Source organism: Daphnia pulicaria, chromosome 1, assembly GCF_021234035.1.
Source record: "Daphnia pulicaria isolate SC F1-1A chromosome 1, SC_F0-13Bv2, whole genome shotgun sequence".
Classification (NCBI taxonomy): Eukaryota; Metazoa; Arthropoda; class Branchiopoda; order Diplostraca; family Daphniidae; genus Daphnia; species Daphnia pulicaria.
The window spans coordinates 3960468-3976308 of NC_060913.1; the positions used below are offsets into that span (position 1 = coordinate 3960468).

Below are 15841 nucleotides of genomic sequence, written 5' to 3' on the forward strand. Positions count from 1 at the left end.
TAATTTTGTCTCGATTTCCATTGTAAATTATTTATCGTTAATTTTTTAGAAAAAGGCATTTTGTTTGCAAAGACTATTCCTGCCCCGAGGAAAGAGAGAACCCCGCGCGTCCCTTTGTCTTATCTTATTTTCTTCTTCGTCTCTTCTTTCCATTCTTCCCTTGGGCAGAGATATAGAATACTGGTACCACCACTCATATGGCGAGCCCTTCCATTGCTTTTTTTCTCTGGAAGTGAAGCCTGCTTGCCTGCCCTGCTCCTTAGCTACAAGCGCCATGGCGGGTGTGTGGGGAAGTAGGGTATAGGCATGGTAATAGGGATGGAGGGAAAAGTGGAGGAGTGGCAAGGAGCGAGATCGATATCTTAGCTCTGATTTTCACTATCGATTGCTAAAGTTGGCTTCAACCCCAGAGAAAATTTCCGAGTGGAGTTAACATGGCAGTGGCGCTACCAGTATTCTATAGCTCTGCCTTGGGGCAGGAAATGGCGGTTTTTTGTTGGAAACACGGTAGGGACGTTTACAAAAAAAAATAGCGATAAATAAACTACAATAAATATCGAGGTAAAATAAATCTTAAAATGTCACCTGATAACTAAGGAATGTAGTTATATAATTCTAAATGGGAACTGAAGATTACTGAATGGGGAAAAAACAACTAATAATGACACCGGCGAAAACTCCAAAAGCCGCCATGCAAGACCAACTACCGGTTAGTACGCAAATTTTTGGGGTAGCTTTAATAGAACTAGCAACTTCGGATGTTTACCTAGTCTATTCATTAATCATAATGTTGAAACCATGGACTACTCTAACTAAAGGACGGGACTCTTCGTCGTTTCCTATATCGGTCATGTAAATTTTTTTCCAAAAAAATCGGAATCAGATTTTAAGATAATTATTGAAATTAATTTTAGCATGGTAGAAGAGGGGATGGTATGTTCACGCACTAGAATTTTCCCATAAGGCTTGATTCCAGGTTGCCCCGGTATATGGAGTGACACCAAGCGGATTTTCTCCAGAACTATGTCTGAACACGTTTTTTTCTATGTCCTAGCGAAAAAAAACCAATTAGGATTTTGTAAAAAAAAATGTGAAAAAACTCGAATTTTTTACATAATCTAGGTATTCTATCAATTTCGCTTTAAAAATATAGAAAACAAAAAAATATGACTGCTGATTTGTTCATTTTGGTACTTGGAAAAAATTTGTTTCCCAACACACCCGCTGTGGCTCGGATTGCCTATCCGGTTGGCTATTATTGCCAATAATAAAGCCCCTTGGGCACCTTCGGGATTTAAAGTTAGTTTAAGTTTAGTTGAATACAGTGTTAAGAACTTTAGGAAATGTTTCATTTGCAGAAAGTCCTGTAATGAAAGCATGGCCTACTACCATCACGGTCTACATACTGGCTATATATCCCTCTGTTTCCGAATTTCCCAGCCTTTCCCATCCCTTTCTCTGACTCATCATAGCCAGTGCCGAAAGTAGTAAAATGTTCCACTTTCCAAAGCTTGTTTCCACCGTTTGAAACTTACAATTCAGTCTAGTTACTATTGTTTACTTAGCAAGTGGTGCCATCTATGTTTGAAATGCTGAAATGCTGAATTTTTTTTTTCGAAATGGCCGACGATTATTTTTTAAAAAGCAAATAAAAGATAAGAATGTCACATGGGTTCATGTTTAAAGCATAAAAAGGATGCGAACCATCGTTAGTTACATTTCCTATAATGTAAATCTACCAGTTTTAGCTTGGAAATATAATGAATTCGTCATTACTGACCATTTTCATTTACCACGATTCCTATTGGTTGAAAAAAAAATCCCAATAAAGCTTTTCAGGTCGACCGATGGAGGAGGAGCCTATGCTGCTATAAAGACCTCTAAACCTTCGGTTATTTAGTGAACTAAATCCCTCAGGGAAAACCCTTTTTGGAAGCACAATTCAAGAAAACACGATTCAGTAACGCTACGCTAGGTGGCAGCACGATTTACCAGGGCCAAGGACTTTGAAAAAAAACCCTGAAAAACCGAGGATCTAGCCTTATGGGAAAATTCTAGTGCGTGAACATACCACCCCCTCTTCTACCATGATTTTAGGTAATTATTGAATTACCTAATGTTCCTAGCTATACCTAAAATGTATTGTTACAGAGATATTTAAATTTGTTATACGGAAATTTTGAAATAGGGGGAAACACCTGTGCCATCTGGGAACCAAACCTTTTTTAAGCTCTTGCAGAGCTATAGCTCTGGCTCTTGTAAGTTTGCAGCGTGGATAGTACTGGATACCAAGAGAAAGAGAGACCACTCTCTTTTCTCTACTCCGTCTGACAGCTGCCTAACTCTATTTTACCTTTGTTGCGTATATTGGCAAAAGCTTAGGGTGCTTGGTTGCTAGATGGCACCGGCGTTTCCCCCTTTTCCCCTTGCTGCTCGAATTATAATTAAAATATCTTTTTGATTATCTAATTTCACTAAGATGTGTATACATGGTTGGAAATAGCATAAAAAATTGAATTTATTGATACTTTTTACTAATTTTTTCATGAAAATACCCCACCCGACAAGCTTTAACACGGCAAGATAGGCGAAGAGTCCCGTCCTTTAGTGAGAGTAGTCCATGGTTGAAACTATCCAATAACCGAGAAAATATTTCAGCAATAAGCTTTGAAATGACAAAAAATCAATATTGTTAGTCTATCTGCTATTCCATTTACACCTTTTGACAAGTTGTATTGCTTATTATAGTTATTAAATACCATGGAAATAATTTTTTTTTATTTGTGGTCATTCATTTCGACGAGTAAAATTATTGTTAACAACTTAATTTGTCTTTCACTTTTATTATTTCAATGTTAAAATACCGGTTACTTTATAATCATAGCTATAAAATATTACAGACGAATATTTCTTTTGACTAAAGAAGCGCTTAATGCATATTTAGAGTGTCATAAACGTTTGCCAAATTGTTACAAGGCTGATACAGGTGTGCACTACTCAAATTTGATTGTGTTTGATTCTGGAGTGAAAGTGTCAGTATGCGGCAGGTCGGCGATTACACCAGACGTCGATCCTGTTCCCTTGGAAATACTTGGTAGGCACTACTTGTAAACTAGCGGTGTTGCGGTGGAAACGAGTCCAACAATAGCATAGCCTACCTACCTTGAGAAACAGCAAACTCGATTTTTTCTTCGAATGAGTCTCGAACGTCCGCATAGTCGAGGTAAATATGGAATTTCAATCCTAGATATTTTTTACATTTTTTCGAACTCTGTCAATGTTTTCTATTGCTTTGTTTTGTTTGTTTTTTCCTGTTTATGTCCTGTTTTCATAAATGAAGGTTTGCATTGATAATCATGACTTTCAGAAAGACTTTCAGATAGTTTCTTGGGATTCTGATCGCGTTCGTGATTCCGTAACATGGGTTTCTAGTACGTTATTCGAGATCAAACGGGAAAACAAAAACAAAACAATGCTAGTCAATGTTAGAAGAAAAACACAGAAGCACTTCAGTTTAAGGTGTAAGGCACGAAATAAAAATTCACTTGGGTAAATCCGTCATCCCTTCGGATAACCGGGAAAAGGTAGTAGAAACTAGAAAGGGAAAGGGTATAATCTTTATTTAAAGGAACCTCAGCTGATGTTGCCAACTTTATTTTCGGACCGACATTTTTATTGGCTATGGCTGGCGCTCTGTAACTCTCAACAACACCCAATATTTTTTTGGCAAAGAAGCCAAATTTTACTTGACGAGGATAAAAAAAAGAGGGGTTTAGGAAAAAAAAAGAAAAGCAACGAACCTTGGGTTTGGGAGTTGTAGGATCTATTTTTAGGTGCCTTGGTTTTAATAGATTGGAAAGGAAATTAGTATTCAAGTTTGATGTAATATTTTAAGTTCTAAAAGTTATTTTGATTTTAAAGAGCAATCGAGACAAATTCTAGGGCCCGTAAGTTTTTATTTGTAGATGTACCATTTGCATGTGATGTAGGTTTGTGAGCATCGCAACGAGGAAAGGGAGAAAGGGAAGGATAGATAAGGTTGTCCACCGGGAGCCATAGATTTCACCAGAAATAGATGAGCCAGAGCAAAGCTTAGCGATCGTAGAATTAGTCAGTCTGTCTCCGCACTCTGTGCCATGTCATTGTGTGTGTGAGCTGCAGACCTGCTGACAGGCCCGGCAATGCTCGCTAAAGATTTGACTGCAATGTACTAATACTATACTGTACTTCACAAGTCAAACAGCCAAAGGGTGGGCGAGTGATCAATTTCCCCCGCCTTTTTAAGATTATTAACCGGTGAATTGTGCTTTGATTGCCGTTGCTTTTCTCTATTTGACTCCAGCATCATCTGGAAGTAGGGGTCCACCACCAACGCCCCCGCCAACCTACCTGTGGGAGGAAGTGCGACGGAGCAAGAGCAGAGGGGGCTATCCTTGGACTATTCTGTATAAGCCTCCTCTTCCAGACTACCTTGACATTGAATTGCTCTTGAAAGGGTGAGTGGCTTCATTATCAAATTTAAATAATAATCAATAATAATTCATTCGCTACAGTAATGTCAATGTCATCCTTCTTTTAGGGAGATTTCGAATGAAAGATTTGCGGGCGACAAAATCAGAGGGCGGTCTGCTTACGGAACTGACAAGAGAACACGCATTCGCAATCGACTGCAAGAAAGAGAGAGGACTAGAAGAGCAAGAAGCGAGCCGACGCCTAGTTTGCCAAGCAGCAGCACCATTTCTTTATCGGCGGCCATGGATCAGGCCATGGCTGTCGATCCGTCGGTGCAGTCGGATGAGCTAGAAGATTTCCCGCTGCCCGACGAGGACATACCGGATTTTGTAATGGCTTACTTGCAGTCGGACAAGGGAAACCTGGATGAGGATATTCCTGATCACATTCTGGAATACATCCAGAGCCGTGCGGCTATTTTGGAAAAAAATCAGCTCCAGCAGGCGAAGCAAACCGACGACGACATCTTTTACACCAAAGAAGAATTGCGGATCATTGATGAAGCTCGCAAGCGACTGGAAGAACAGGGAGAGTTGGACATCGATCCTTCGGCGACCATTGACGAGGACATGAACGCCTTCGATCATTTTTTTCAACGCACAACCGCGGGACAGGAGTCCGCTGCGGCTTTTCAAGAAAACGCAAGTCAAATTCAACGGAAAGAAACGAGGCCAGAACCAGCACCCACAAGTAAAAAATCCAGTAAAGGAGGGAAATTTAATTTTTCAAACATAACTATACCCAATAAGGCGCAGTTAAACATTAAACTACCTAAATTTGGACCTGGTAGAAAAAAAGTCAAGGATGCCAATAACACGGAGCTGGACCAGCAAGAACCTGAAGAGGGTGTAGTAAGCCCCGGTAAACAAACTAAGCCTCGGCGGCCCCACAGTTCTAGCCCGATGAGACAAAAGATTAACCAACAGTTTGAAAGCTGGAACAACAGTTTAAAGAAATTCAAGGCATCAAGGAGCGGCCGTAATAATGGCGATGGTCAAATCAAAAGCTTCGTAGCTCTCCTGCCGGGACGCTCCTCGAAGGCAACCAAATCGAAGGAACCCGAGAATCAATACGAAGAAGTTGGACCCCCACGCTCGGATCCAGCTTCTCCAAAGGCGACCGAGTGCAACCCGCCAGATAATTCATGTTTAAAGGCTACCGTCGACAGCGCCGAAGAAAAAGCCCGGCTCTCTCCTAGCCATGAAAACAATGAAGCCGAAGAAACAATGGACGATATTGAAAACCTGCCGGAATCGGAAGAAGCCGAAGTCATAAGGGGTGATGGAATCGTTGTCGACAGAGAAGTCGCCGACGTGATAGTGACCCGGGGAGAGTTTGTCGACATAGACATCGACGAAAACTTTGAAGACGACAATGAAGCCATGGACGGCCCGACAGAAATCGAGCAGGTCGACGGAGAAGATAAAACTGCCGTTGCAGAGCCCACGGGATTCGCCGCGCGCAGTCGAAAAGCTTACGAGCTTACCAAGTCGAAAATTCAAACAAGTTTGTCTAAAGAGCAGCTTCAGGCAACTCGAAATAAACTCCAGTCGACCCTGTCCAAGCAGAACCTGCAAGCCACCCGCAAAAAAGTGCAGTCGACTTTGTCAAAGCGAAATCTGCAAGCCACTCGCGATAAGTTACAGTCAACCCTATCGAAGGAGAATTTCCAAGCGACTCGCAACAAACTTCAAACGTCTTTAAACAGCACTTTGAACCGGAAGAAGAACAAGACTCAAGAGCCAGCGCCTCAGTCGGTTCCTCAGGACAGCATTTTCCCCACTTTCACTCAGGGAGACGAAAGGGAATACGAAACTTCAACACCTGTTGAAAGGAAAACAAAGGATTCAATCATCCAACACAACAACCAGCCAATGCCTGAGGAGGAGGAATTCGATTCCGAACCTCCGACTGTTAAACAGAGAGCTAAGCACAGGGAGACGACTATTCAGCCGGTGGAAAATTCGCCTGTGCAGTTGACTCATGGCAATGAATGTGAAAATATCGAAGAAGAAACAGAAGAGGATCTGGAGGACGAACTGGAACCTAAATTAGAATTCTCAATCCACGGCTCTGATAGGCCGCAACCATCTTCCGTGAGTCAGTCGACAGAAACACTTCCTGAGGGTAATTTAATGATATGCCAAATTTACGGATGAAAGTGTCATATACTATTAACCCCAATATGTTTTTCCTTGTGACAGATGAAGCCGAATCAGACAAGGAGAACGTGGTGGTTCGTCCAAAACGCCAGCGTTACCGCAATCGCCGTCACGGTTTCCATGAAGAATTCGGTCGCCCACAAAGCGCCCACGTCGAATCTAATATTAGATCGTCTTGGGTTGAGAAGACAAATGCTTATCCGACAATCAGTCAAGAAATGCTATCAGCTTTCTGTGCTCCTGTCAACTCGCTAGAAGCTGTCGACAACAGCTGGGGATCCGGACGCAAACCCGACAGGCCAGTTCGATCACGATCCAAGAAGGAACTCAACTCGGCATCGGACGACCATTTCTATTCGAATGTCCCTCCTCGGCATAACAAACGCGGCCACAAAAAAGGTTCAATTGAACCTTCGAACGAGGATAATCATGTGAAAACGTGGCCCCGTAAGGCGCTGGCAACTGAGAAACCGGTTGTCCCCAAGCGCTGCAAATCGAAAATGGCGAAGAAGCCGCTTTTCCCCGTGTGCAGCAATTATCAAACTTGGCCGAGGCGATCGATGGTTCATAGTCCTCCGACCGCTCCTAAACGCGCTCGCTCCAGGAGGAAAGTGAACGAGCAAGACGTTTCCGATGTGCGAGACATAGAAGGACAAATCGAGAACGCTGCTAGTAACATCCTTATTGACGCTGATACGCTCTTTGGTGCCGAATCGCGTTTTATTGACGAAGATGGCACAGATTTGGATCGGACGCAATCACCCCACAATGAGCAAATGGCCATCATAGAAAGTGGCACATTAAACTATAATCTTCCAGGAGAATCGCCCAGTGAAACCAAAATTCTCAACAGCAATAAAATTCCAAAACCATTGGCACCGAACAGGCGCAAGAATAACAAGAGTGACTCTCTGCGCAAGGCGAAACACTCGGCGGCTGTTAACTACTCGGACGCTACATGGCCGAGAATGTCGAGAACAATGCCGTCCGTTCCACAGCGCCGCAAGCCCAGCGTCAAGAAAACAGAGAAAACGGAAACCGTGGTTCACTTGGATCTCGAGAAACCGTCTAAGAAATTGCCGACAGTCCCCGCTTCAACGCCTTCGGAAGATCACGAAACCAACGAACACGGAGACGGGGAAAGCGCCTCTTCCGTCCAAGCGGATTTAGATCAAATTTTGGAAATTTTGGCCTCCACTTTCCCCCAAGAAGCCACTCCCCAAGAGCTCAAAGACAACGAAAAAACTGGAGAAATAGCCGCAGAGCCGGTGGTCAATAGCAATGTCGTCACCGATGTTGACGATATCATCGATGAGAACCCTTATGCGGAAATTAAACAATTTCAAAAGAGAACTCCTCCGCCACGACCTCCTCCACCGATTTACGCACCTGCTAGTACTTCGTCGTATTCTTACATTTACACTGTTCCACGTCGAAAGAAAGGAATCAGCAACAGCGTTTCTCCGGAGAGACCGCCCAGGACATACTGCACTATTCGACCGCATCGACCGCCACGAAAACATCGACCGCGTACTCCAAACGAGATCGTTTTTGAATCGACAGATCAACCCGAATCAAGTCTCGCTAGAAGGCATTCATTTTCGGGTGGCGATGAAGCCAATAAAGAAGAGAGGGACTTGCAATCGGCTCCGATTGTTGAGCGAATGCGAGCACGACCCTTGCCGGCCCCGCCCAGAACAAAGCGGCAGAGAAGTCGCAGTCCTCCGCACAAGCCGCCTCGAAGTCGTACATCGTCTTTGAAGCGCCACAATCCTACGCAACTGGAAGACACTTGCATACCGAACGAGGAAGTTGCAGCGCCAGAAAACGCGACAAATCAACTGCAGGCCAGTAACATAGATGAATACGAGCCAATTGAAAATCCCGCTCAAATAGAGGAAATATCAGTGGGTATTCAAACTGATCCATTGCCAGAGTACGACGAGTCGGTCATCATCGCCGAACCAAATGAAATACAGTTGGACGAGACACCAGAGATTAACAATAACCTAATATACGAACAACAGCAACAAGTGAACGCACCAGCGAGAGACGAAAGGCTTCCGCAAGAGCAAGTCGAACCACCTCCTCTGCTTGAACCGGCAATAATGAACGAACAGGAAGACAATTCTTGCCCGCAAATCATTTGGTCAGCTGCGAATTCTCCCGACCCTGATCCCGACCCAATCCGTGATCCTACTCCTGTTCCCGAGCCCGTTTTGCTTCGCGAGACCGTTCCTGAATCGATTGTTGCTCCATCCCACCAGCAACAACAAGTCCGGGCTACTCAAGTGACGAAAGAAACGCCGAATAAGAGTAGCACTACTACCTCATCTCGAAACGGAGAGGATGAGGAGGCCGACTCTTTCTCACAGATCCCGGCACATTTTCACCGTTCAATTGCTCCGTTGCCTCCGATACATATCGATTTCCCCACTCGCCTGCAATTATCTGATCTTGATGTTGAGCGCTTAAACGTACGGGAAGTCATGGCTGAGCGCCTGATCGTTTCCTCCGTTGACACAAACTCGCTACAGGTATGTACCTCAAAGTGAAATCTTACTAATGTAAACATCACATTACGCCAATGACTTAATTTTGCTCAGGTGTGTCAAATGACGACATCAAACGCTTCCGGTCAGCTCATGTTCAACATCGGACCTGGGGTAACCATCCCGTTATTGACCAATCATCGAGAGACGAATGAAGTTGACACAGAAAGGAGGAGTTTGCAAACCCAAACTTCTGAACCGTTTCCATCGGACGTTCAAGTGATACCGGATGTGACAGTAAATCGACAGGACGGAACGAATCCTAGCACGTCAACACCATCTGACAAATTGGAAACGTCAGTTCCACAAGAAATCGTCTCACAACGTGAAGAAGAGCCAATAACTTTCATGGAAACTCCTACTCCTTCGCGTGGTAATGTGAGGGCTCCAGTGGCTCATTCCAGCGAGGAAACTGGTGATCGGACGATCGGACCAACTGAAGGTTCAAGTAATCCGTCAGTTAGTGATTTGGCAATGCAACTTGCAAATTTATCGGCCCGGAACATAATGAGTGGTGTCTGCGTTGCGGCTACAGAAACATATTCAATGGCACAGCGAGTAGCTGAAGTAGGTGTTTTTTTAATTATTGGCTTATTGTTTTATTATTATTATTCTAACTTAATTGATTAAAAAATTCACCTTGATCATTCAGTTAGGACTGCAACAGTTTAGCGACCACCTTCAACGCCGAGGAATTCAATTCGATGATAAGGAAAAGGAAGACTTGAAAGCTGTGTTACTTATGTTATTGATTGTTGTGTGTGCTATTTTCCTGCTCGGAATGGGAAAACAAAGAATAAGCAATCACTGGGACTTTTACTTTCCCAATTAAAACTTTTGACATTTTCTTCCGCTTCTCTGACTATAATACTGCCAAATGACAAATTGTGCCTAACTTGAGACGAAGCATTTCAGTCTACTTGGTGCAACCAAGAAAACCTTGTGCTTCAAAACTATTATTTAAATCTATCATATATACGCAACATTAGACGTTAAACACTGTGTGTGAGTTTTGGTTTCATTCTAGCAAGTGTGTATCAATTATATAAGCTTATGAATACAAACGTTAAAAGGCCAAACGGTAACATCAAACCCTAAATTTGCTTCTCCAATATACTGCGCACGTTTTTACAAGTTACTGGGCTGTGATTACTTCGAAATCAGAGATCGTCACCAAATCAGTTTCTGATCCTATTTCCTGAGGCGAACGGAACATTTCGGCTGGCAGCGGCGTACAATGTGTACTATCATAATCTACCATGTATCGGTTTGCCTAAATGAAATACAATAAATTGGGAGATAAATTGGTAAATTATAATTAAGTTCGTTTTGTATACACACTAACCAAAAATATTGCCATTTGCGATTTCTGTTTTTCCGTCCAGTTTTGACCGATGAGCATTGGGAACGAGTTGGAGTTTTCTTTAATGTACTGTTTTAAAAGACTGGGACATGGGCTGTTGACGACTTCATGTTTTCGTATCATCTTTTCGCGTTCTGATGCATCAGCGTTTAGCCACAATTGTAAAGTGGGAATTGTGGTGGAGTCGATGATTTGTGGATAGCGGAATTTTAAAAGTTTGATCAGGAGATCATTACCCCTGTTGGTCGACAATGTGCCAGGTCTAAATTGTGAGAAAAAGAAATACATACACTGAACTAGGTAATTTATCGATACTAAAATTCATTACTCCAAAGCAATAACTTCGTCGCGCATTCGTCTGAAGAGGACAACTGGCCCATTATATTTGATCAGCTGTTCTGCGACGTTAAGATTTAGGTTGTACTTAAAACGATAAATTAAAAAAATTGTTAATATGTATAAATATGAGAAATAAAAGTGTAACTTTTTATCTTTCTACTTTAACAGTTGTCGCCACAATTGAATTCCAGGAAGCAGGCATCACATTTGCAGCTAATGGAAGAACATGATCGAAAGTTGCATCCAGCATAACTGCTTTTACATTTGGGTAATTCATGGCAGCCCACGACGCTGTTTAATTTTAAATTACAGAATATATTAGAATTCTGTCACTTAAATCGGCAAATACGTCAATATAGAATCGTTGTATATAGATTACTAACCAGTAAAGCCGCCAATGCTCCAACCGTATATAATGATGCGTTCAGCCGGGAAGTTCAGTTTATTTAAAGCAAACTGAATAACAATATCGACTGCATTTTGATCTTGTCGTGGAAAAGGTTTCCCCTATAGAGTTTGAGATGGGACATAATAATACCTTCCATTTAATCAACTTTGGACAATATTATAAACAAACCGAACTGCCTCCAAATCCGGGGTGATTCCATCCGAGAACCGAGTACCCAGCCTCCAAAGGGGTTCCAATCATTCCCACTTCATAAAATCCAGCGTTTCCTTCACAGCAAATAACAAGAAAGTCTCCATTTGAGTGTTGTGGTCTACAAGTGAAATGATAACGTGAGCATATGCAGAGCAACGTAACAGTCATCGCTGACGCAAGTAACATATTTGACACATACCTGCCTCTTCTATCAACAGAAATACAGTCAATAGCGTTTCCATCTCGAGTCACCAATTTATGTCTTTCTCCTTGAAGATCTTCAATTAACCGTGATCTACCATCAATCAAATGTGACTCTATAGAAACAACACATTCATTCAATTTAAACACATATATTTAATGAAACTTCTTCAGAACTCAGAAGTATTTATTTACCAATGAAATGCTGTATTATTGTTCCTGGATATAGCAGGTGAATGCCAATAGAGTGAGCGACCATGTAACCAAGGATCCTACAAGGCAGTATTTTGGCAATCTCTGTTATTGATCTTGTTTTGCTCTCTTCATCAACAAATGTTCTTGGTTTATCTGAATCTTTGTCTATCTCTTTGGCATCATAATCTACTGGCCATGCTGAAAAGTCAAAATCATGCTGTGACAGGGACTTCTAAAGAAGTGAAAAAATATATATTCATCATAAAAAAATTATTGAATATTAAAATATAAATATTATTTTTTCACCTTCATATCAGGTTTGTTCTCTACTCTTGCCACCTCCAGATGGTTAATGAATTTGATATAATGGGGATTGTTAAGCCGTCCAAATGCTCTTGCTGTTAATGAGCTGGCACACAAAAAGGTACAGATGGCTGTGAAGCGCATCAAAGAATGGATTCCATCATAGCAGAAAAAATTTTTCTTGTGTAAGATCCAAATAACAAAGGGAGAAGTGTAGATGCCTAATTGTATGGACCAATTCATCTGTTAAAAAGAATTACAGATTCATATAGTTTACCAGTTTTTTAAATAAAATTACATCGTTTGGGGTTAAGATTACTCTGATTTCACAAAAACTTTCACAATATACATTTTATATTTGAATACATACCAATTTTAAAAATCCATCTCCAAGCTTTTCAGCTCCTGATGGTAGATAAGTAACAGCCTATGGCATCAATTAAGAACTTTATATTAATTTATATCACTTAGAAAATGAAATTAAACATTACATTTCTTCCAGAAGAAGCATACACTTTGATCAACCTAGGCCCAAACAAGCATTTAAAAAACAACACTGTAATATTATTTTTTTTAGATGCATCCATTTTTCACCAATATGCACTGCAGACTGTTACAGTGTTACAGCCCCGATACACAACTAACTAAACTAAAGCTAGAGCGTTAAGCCGTTAACTTATCTGTCAGATGTCACTATACACTACTCTGTGCTTTATCAGTCAGCTGTTTTGAAAGACGGACGGTTGCTATAGTAACGGCGTCATGAATTCTGAACTGGAAATCACGTTAAATTTCAGGTTTCGTATAATAAATTAAAATAATCGTATATCTATCTAAAATACATGTATATTTTTTAGTGGTGGAGCTGAACTACTTTTTGGCAAAATTAAGCTTCACACTGTTAAACTGCCTTCTCAAGAAACATGTAAATTTTACTAAATGTTTGATTTATCAACACCATGTGGTTATATATGAATTTTGCCTTTAATGTATAGGGTGTATGAAAAAACTTCTTGTATGGATCAAAGAAAATTTGCTTAAGGAACGACCAGAACTTTTTCTTCAAGGTGATACAGTGTAAGACCAATTTGCATTATAGTGTTGAGTTTTATAACATTTGGGAACTTTTGCGTCCAAAATATTGGTAACGGAAACACAGTTATTTTTTATAGAACAACACATAAACAAAAAAAGATTATATACATGTCCATATAATTATTAGATGTAATTTTTTGATGTTATAGTATTGCTAATTTGATACAGCTTTTAGTGCTGAAGTAAAAATTTTTATCAATGGTTTCATTTCTACAGGAGGCCTGGAATTTTGGTACTAGTCAATAACGCTGACTGGGAATTAGTGGTAGGTTATTATAAAAACAAACCAGTATACTTAAAATAGTCATGTTTGATTTTTCTGAGCTGCTGGTTCAGTTTACTGGACTAATTTTAATTTTAATTTACATTCTACCAAGACTTATTATGCTAATATTATTATTAGGGACAATTGGACTACAATTTGCAGAATAGGGATGAAATTGTTTTCATATCTACGCTTCACGGAGGATAAAATGTTACTTCACTGATAACTTGCGTGCCTATTATCTCAATTTCAAATACATAAAATGGAGTGCATACTTCTTTCTTCTAAGTAAGCCCCTCAATCAATATGATTAAATAAAAAAGTATGTTAACACGTACGCAGTGCCGCGCCCGTTGTATGCTGGTGAGTAATAAACATAATCGCGTCATTAACACTAGCTCCAGTAGCTTTTGACGTCATTTTCAAACCACTGATTTCTTCTGTGTGTAATGTTCATTCATGTTTAAAAAGAAATTAATCAAGATATTTAAATATCTGATTTAACAAAAAAAAAATATATATATTTCACGCACTCAAATTTTAGAAAATTGTTTCTGAAATATGCAAGGTTAATTTTATTTTATGTGCGTGTTTTGTAGGCTTATTTCAATTGAAACGAAACATCTTTTAAAGTAATCTCATTTCCGTTCAGTTGTAGTAAGTTAAACATTTTCTGTGTCCTGCTATCAGAAAATCATCGCAACGACCTGAATTTTTTTTTCCGCTGTTCCAGATTGATCAAATGAGCAATGTAGTGAAAACGTCTGATAAAAACCATTGAGTCGCTGCCCATACGATAGAAAATCCGCTTTGGTTCACTATAGCTCGAGAGCCAATACCATTTACAGTTCCGAATGCATCACATAGCACCACTCCAGCGTTGTGATCAATAGTCAACGAAGAGACTCTCAAAGTCGGCCTAGAACCACCCTCGCCTGTCGATTTTTTTTCTTCTTTCCCCTTTCTCAATGACAACAAGTCAAATCGAACATGAAAAGGGTTGGCCCCATCCAGTTGTTTGTTTCTTATCGCTATTTTCTCGGGCGTGTAGGTCGGAGGATAGAAAAAGTCAAGTCACTAATTGAAAATACGAAACTTGGAAGCGAAATGGTCGAAGAAGAAATTGTATGCTCTTCAAGAAGTAGATCATGTTTATTTAGATTCATAACAGCAGTAGAGCATAACAGTCCATGCTATCCCAATATTATTTAAATTGGTTTAACTTTTTGCGCGTTTCCTTTCATTAATGCTGATTTTATGTTTAGGGGAGGGAAATTGCGGCATGATTTTAGGAAGAAATAATCATTAGTATTTGTTATGAGTTCCTGTTTGTATATATCCCACCATAGCTCTCCGTTTATAACTGCTACAACCAAAATGCGATGGGTGCGGATCGAAGAATTCTCAATTTTTTAAAAACGAACGAATTAATGACCAGCACATATTTGTCCCTACAATGGTGTTGTCGTAGGTGAAAGCATGCGGCCTACACTGTATTCCTGGATTGCTATATTGATCAAGATAATCAAGATTGTGCTGGAACTATGACGACTGAACTCTTGTCGACCCTGCGCTAATCAAGGCGAGCGACCAGCATCGACACATCATGAGTACACGACGAGAGCACTTCTTCACCGACTTCCTTGCAGGTTAATGGCCATGGACACAATTCGGCGCGAACGTTTGGTGGATGGATGCCAAATGGGGAAGAAGGATTCGATACTTTTATCATCAAATCCCAGCGTCTAACAAAGGGAACAGCCTTGACTATTCCTCGGCTATTCCTCTCTCTCTCTCTTTCTCGTTTTTTCTTTTTCTTTTTCTCTCTCTTTTCCCTTTTCCTCTTCTTAATTCTTTTCCCTCTTTTTTGGCCCTAGCTTCAATGTGTACGGATCCCCACCCCCCTCCCTTCCTCTCTAGAGCAGTGTGCTCTGGACTTGTAACGGAGACGATTGCACCGCTATTACGTCATCTATATACCTTCTAGACTCTCCTGCTCTGCTCCTGCTCCTCTTCCACTCTCTAATGATTTTTACTTGCGACCTCTTCTCCGTCTCTACCCTTGACTCGATTTTTGCTTGCCTTTTTACCCGTTTTTACCTTTAACTATTTCAGAGTTTCTTTCGATGGATTAAAAAAAATCGAATGAAATGTTCAACTAGTCTTTTCAATTAACATTTTTCGAATGTCCTTTTGATCAAACATTTAATCTAGATAAAAAAAGAAAAAAATTGCAATTAGAGTCCAGTAGGA

At 40.7% G+C, this 15841-nt stretch overlaps 3 protein-coding genes across 3 annotated transcripts; 2 read left to right on the forward strand and 1 right to left on the reverse strand.

Annotated features, from left to right (window-relative positions):
- Positions 1-3029: 3029 nt before the first annotated feature.
- LOC124342547 lies at positions 3030-10305 on the forward strand. Its single transcript, XM_046795536.1, has 6 exons — positions 3030-3223; positions 4343-4496; positions 4580-6639; positions 6717-9211; positions 9281-9793; positions 9879-10305. Exons 1-6 carry the CDS (start codon positions 3196-3198, stop codon positions 10056-10058), a joined length of 5430 nt encoding a protein of 1809 aa, XP_046651492.1. The 5' UTR covers positions 3030-3195; the 3' UTR covers positions 10059-10305.
- LOC124342554 (phosphatidylserine lipase ABHD16A-like) lies at positions 10233-12862 on the reverse strand. Its single transcript, XM_046795548.1, has 11 exons — positions 12720-12862; positions 12599-12655; positions 12232-12471; positions 11926-12157; positions 11729-11846; positions 11506-11647; positions 11312-11435; positions 11089-11219; positions 10918-11012; positions 10572-10851; positions 10233-10499 (listed from the first exon to the last, which is right to left on the reverse strand). The coding sequence occupies exons 1-11, from the start codon at positions 12813-12815 to the stop codon at positions 10362-10364; spliced, it is 1653 nt and encodes a 550-aa protein (XP_046651504.1). The 5' UTR covers positions 12816-12862; the 3' UTR covers positions 10233-10361.
- A 42-nt stretch (positions 12863-12904) lies between these two features.
- Positions 12905-13876, forward strand: LOC124342564 (ubiquitin-related modifier 1-like). Its single transcript, XM_046795560.1, has 5 exons — positions 12905-13025; positions 13086-13153; positions 13224-13305; positions 13540-13588; positions 13727-13876. Exons 1-5 carry the CDS (start codon positions 12991-12993, stop codon positions 13793-13795), a joined length of 303 nt encoding a protein of 100 aa, XP_046651516.1. The 5' UTR covers positions 12905-12990; the 3' UTR covers positions 13796-13876.
- Positions 13877-15841: the final 1965 nt, after the last annotated feature.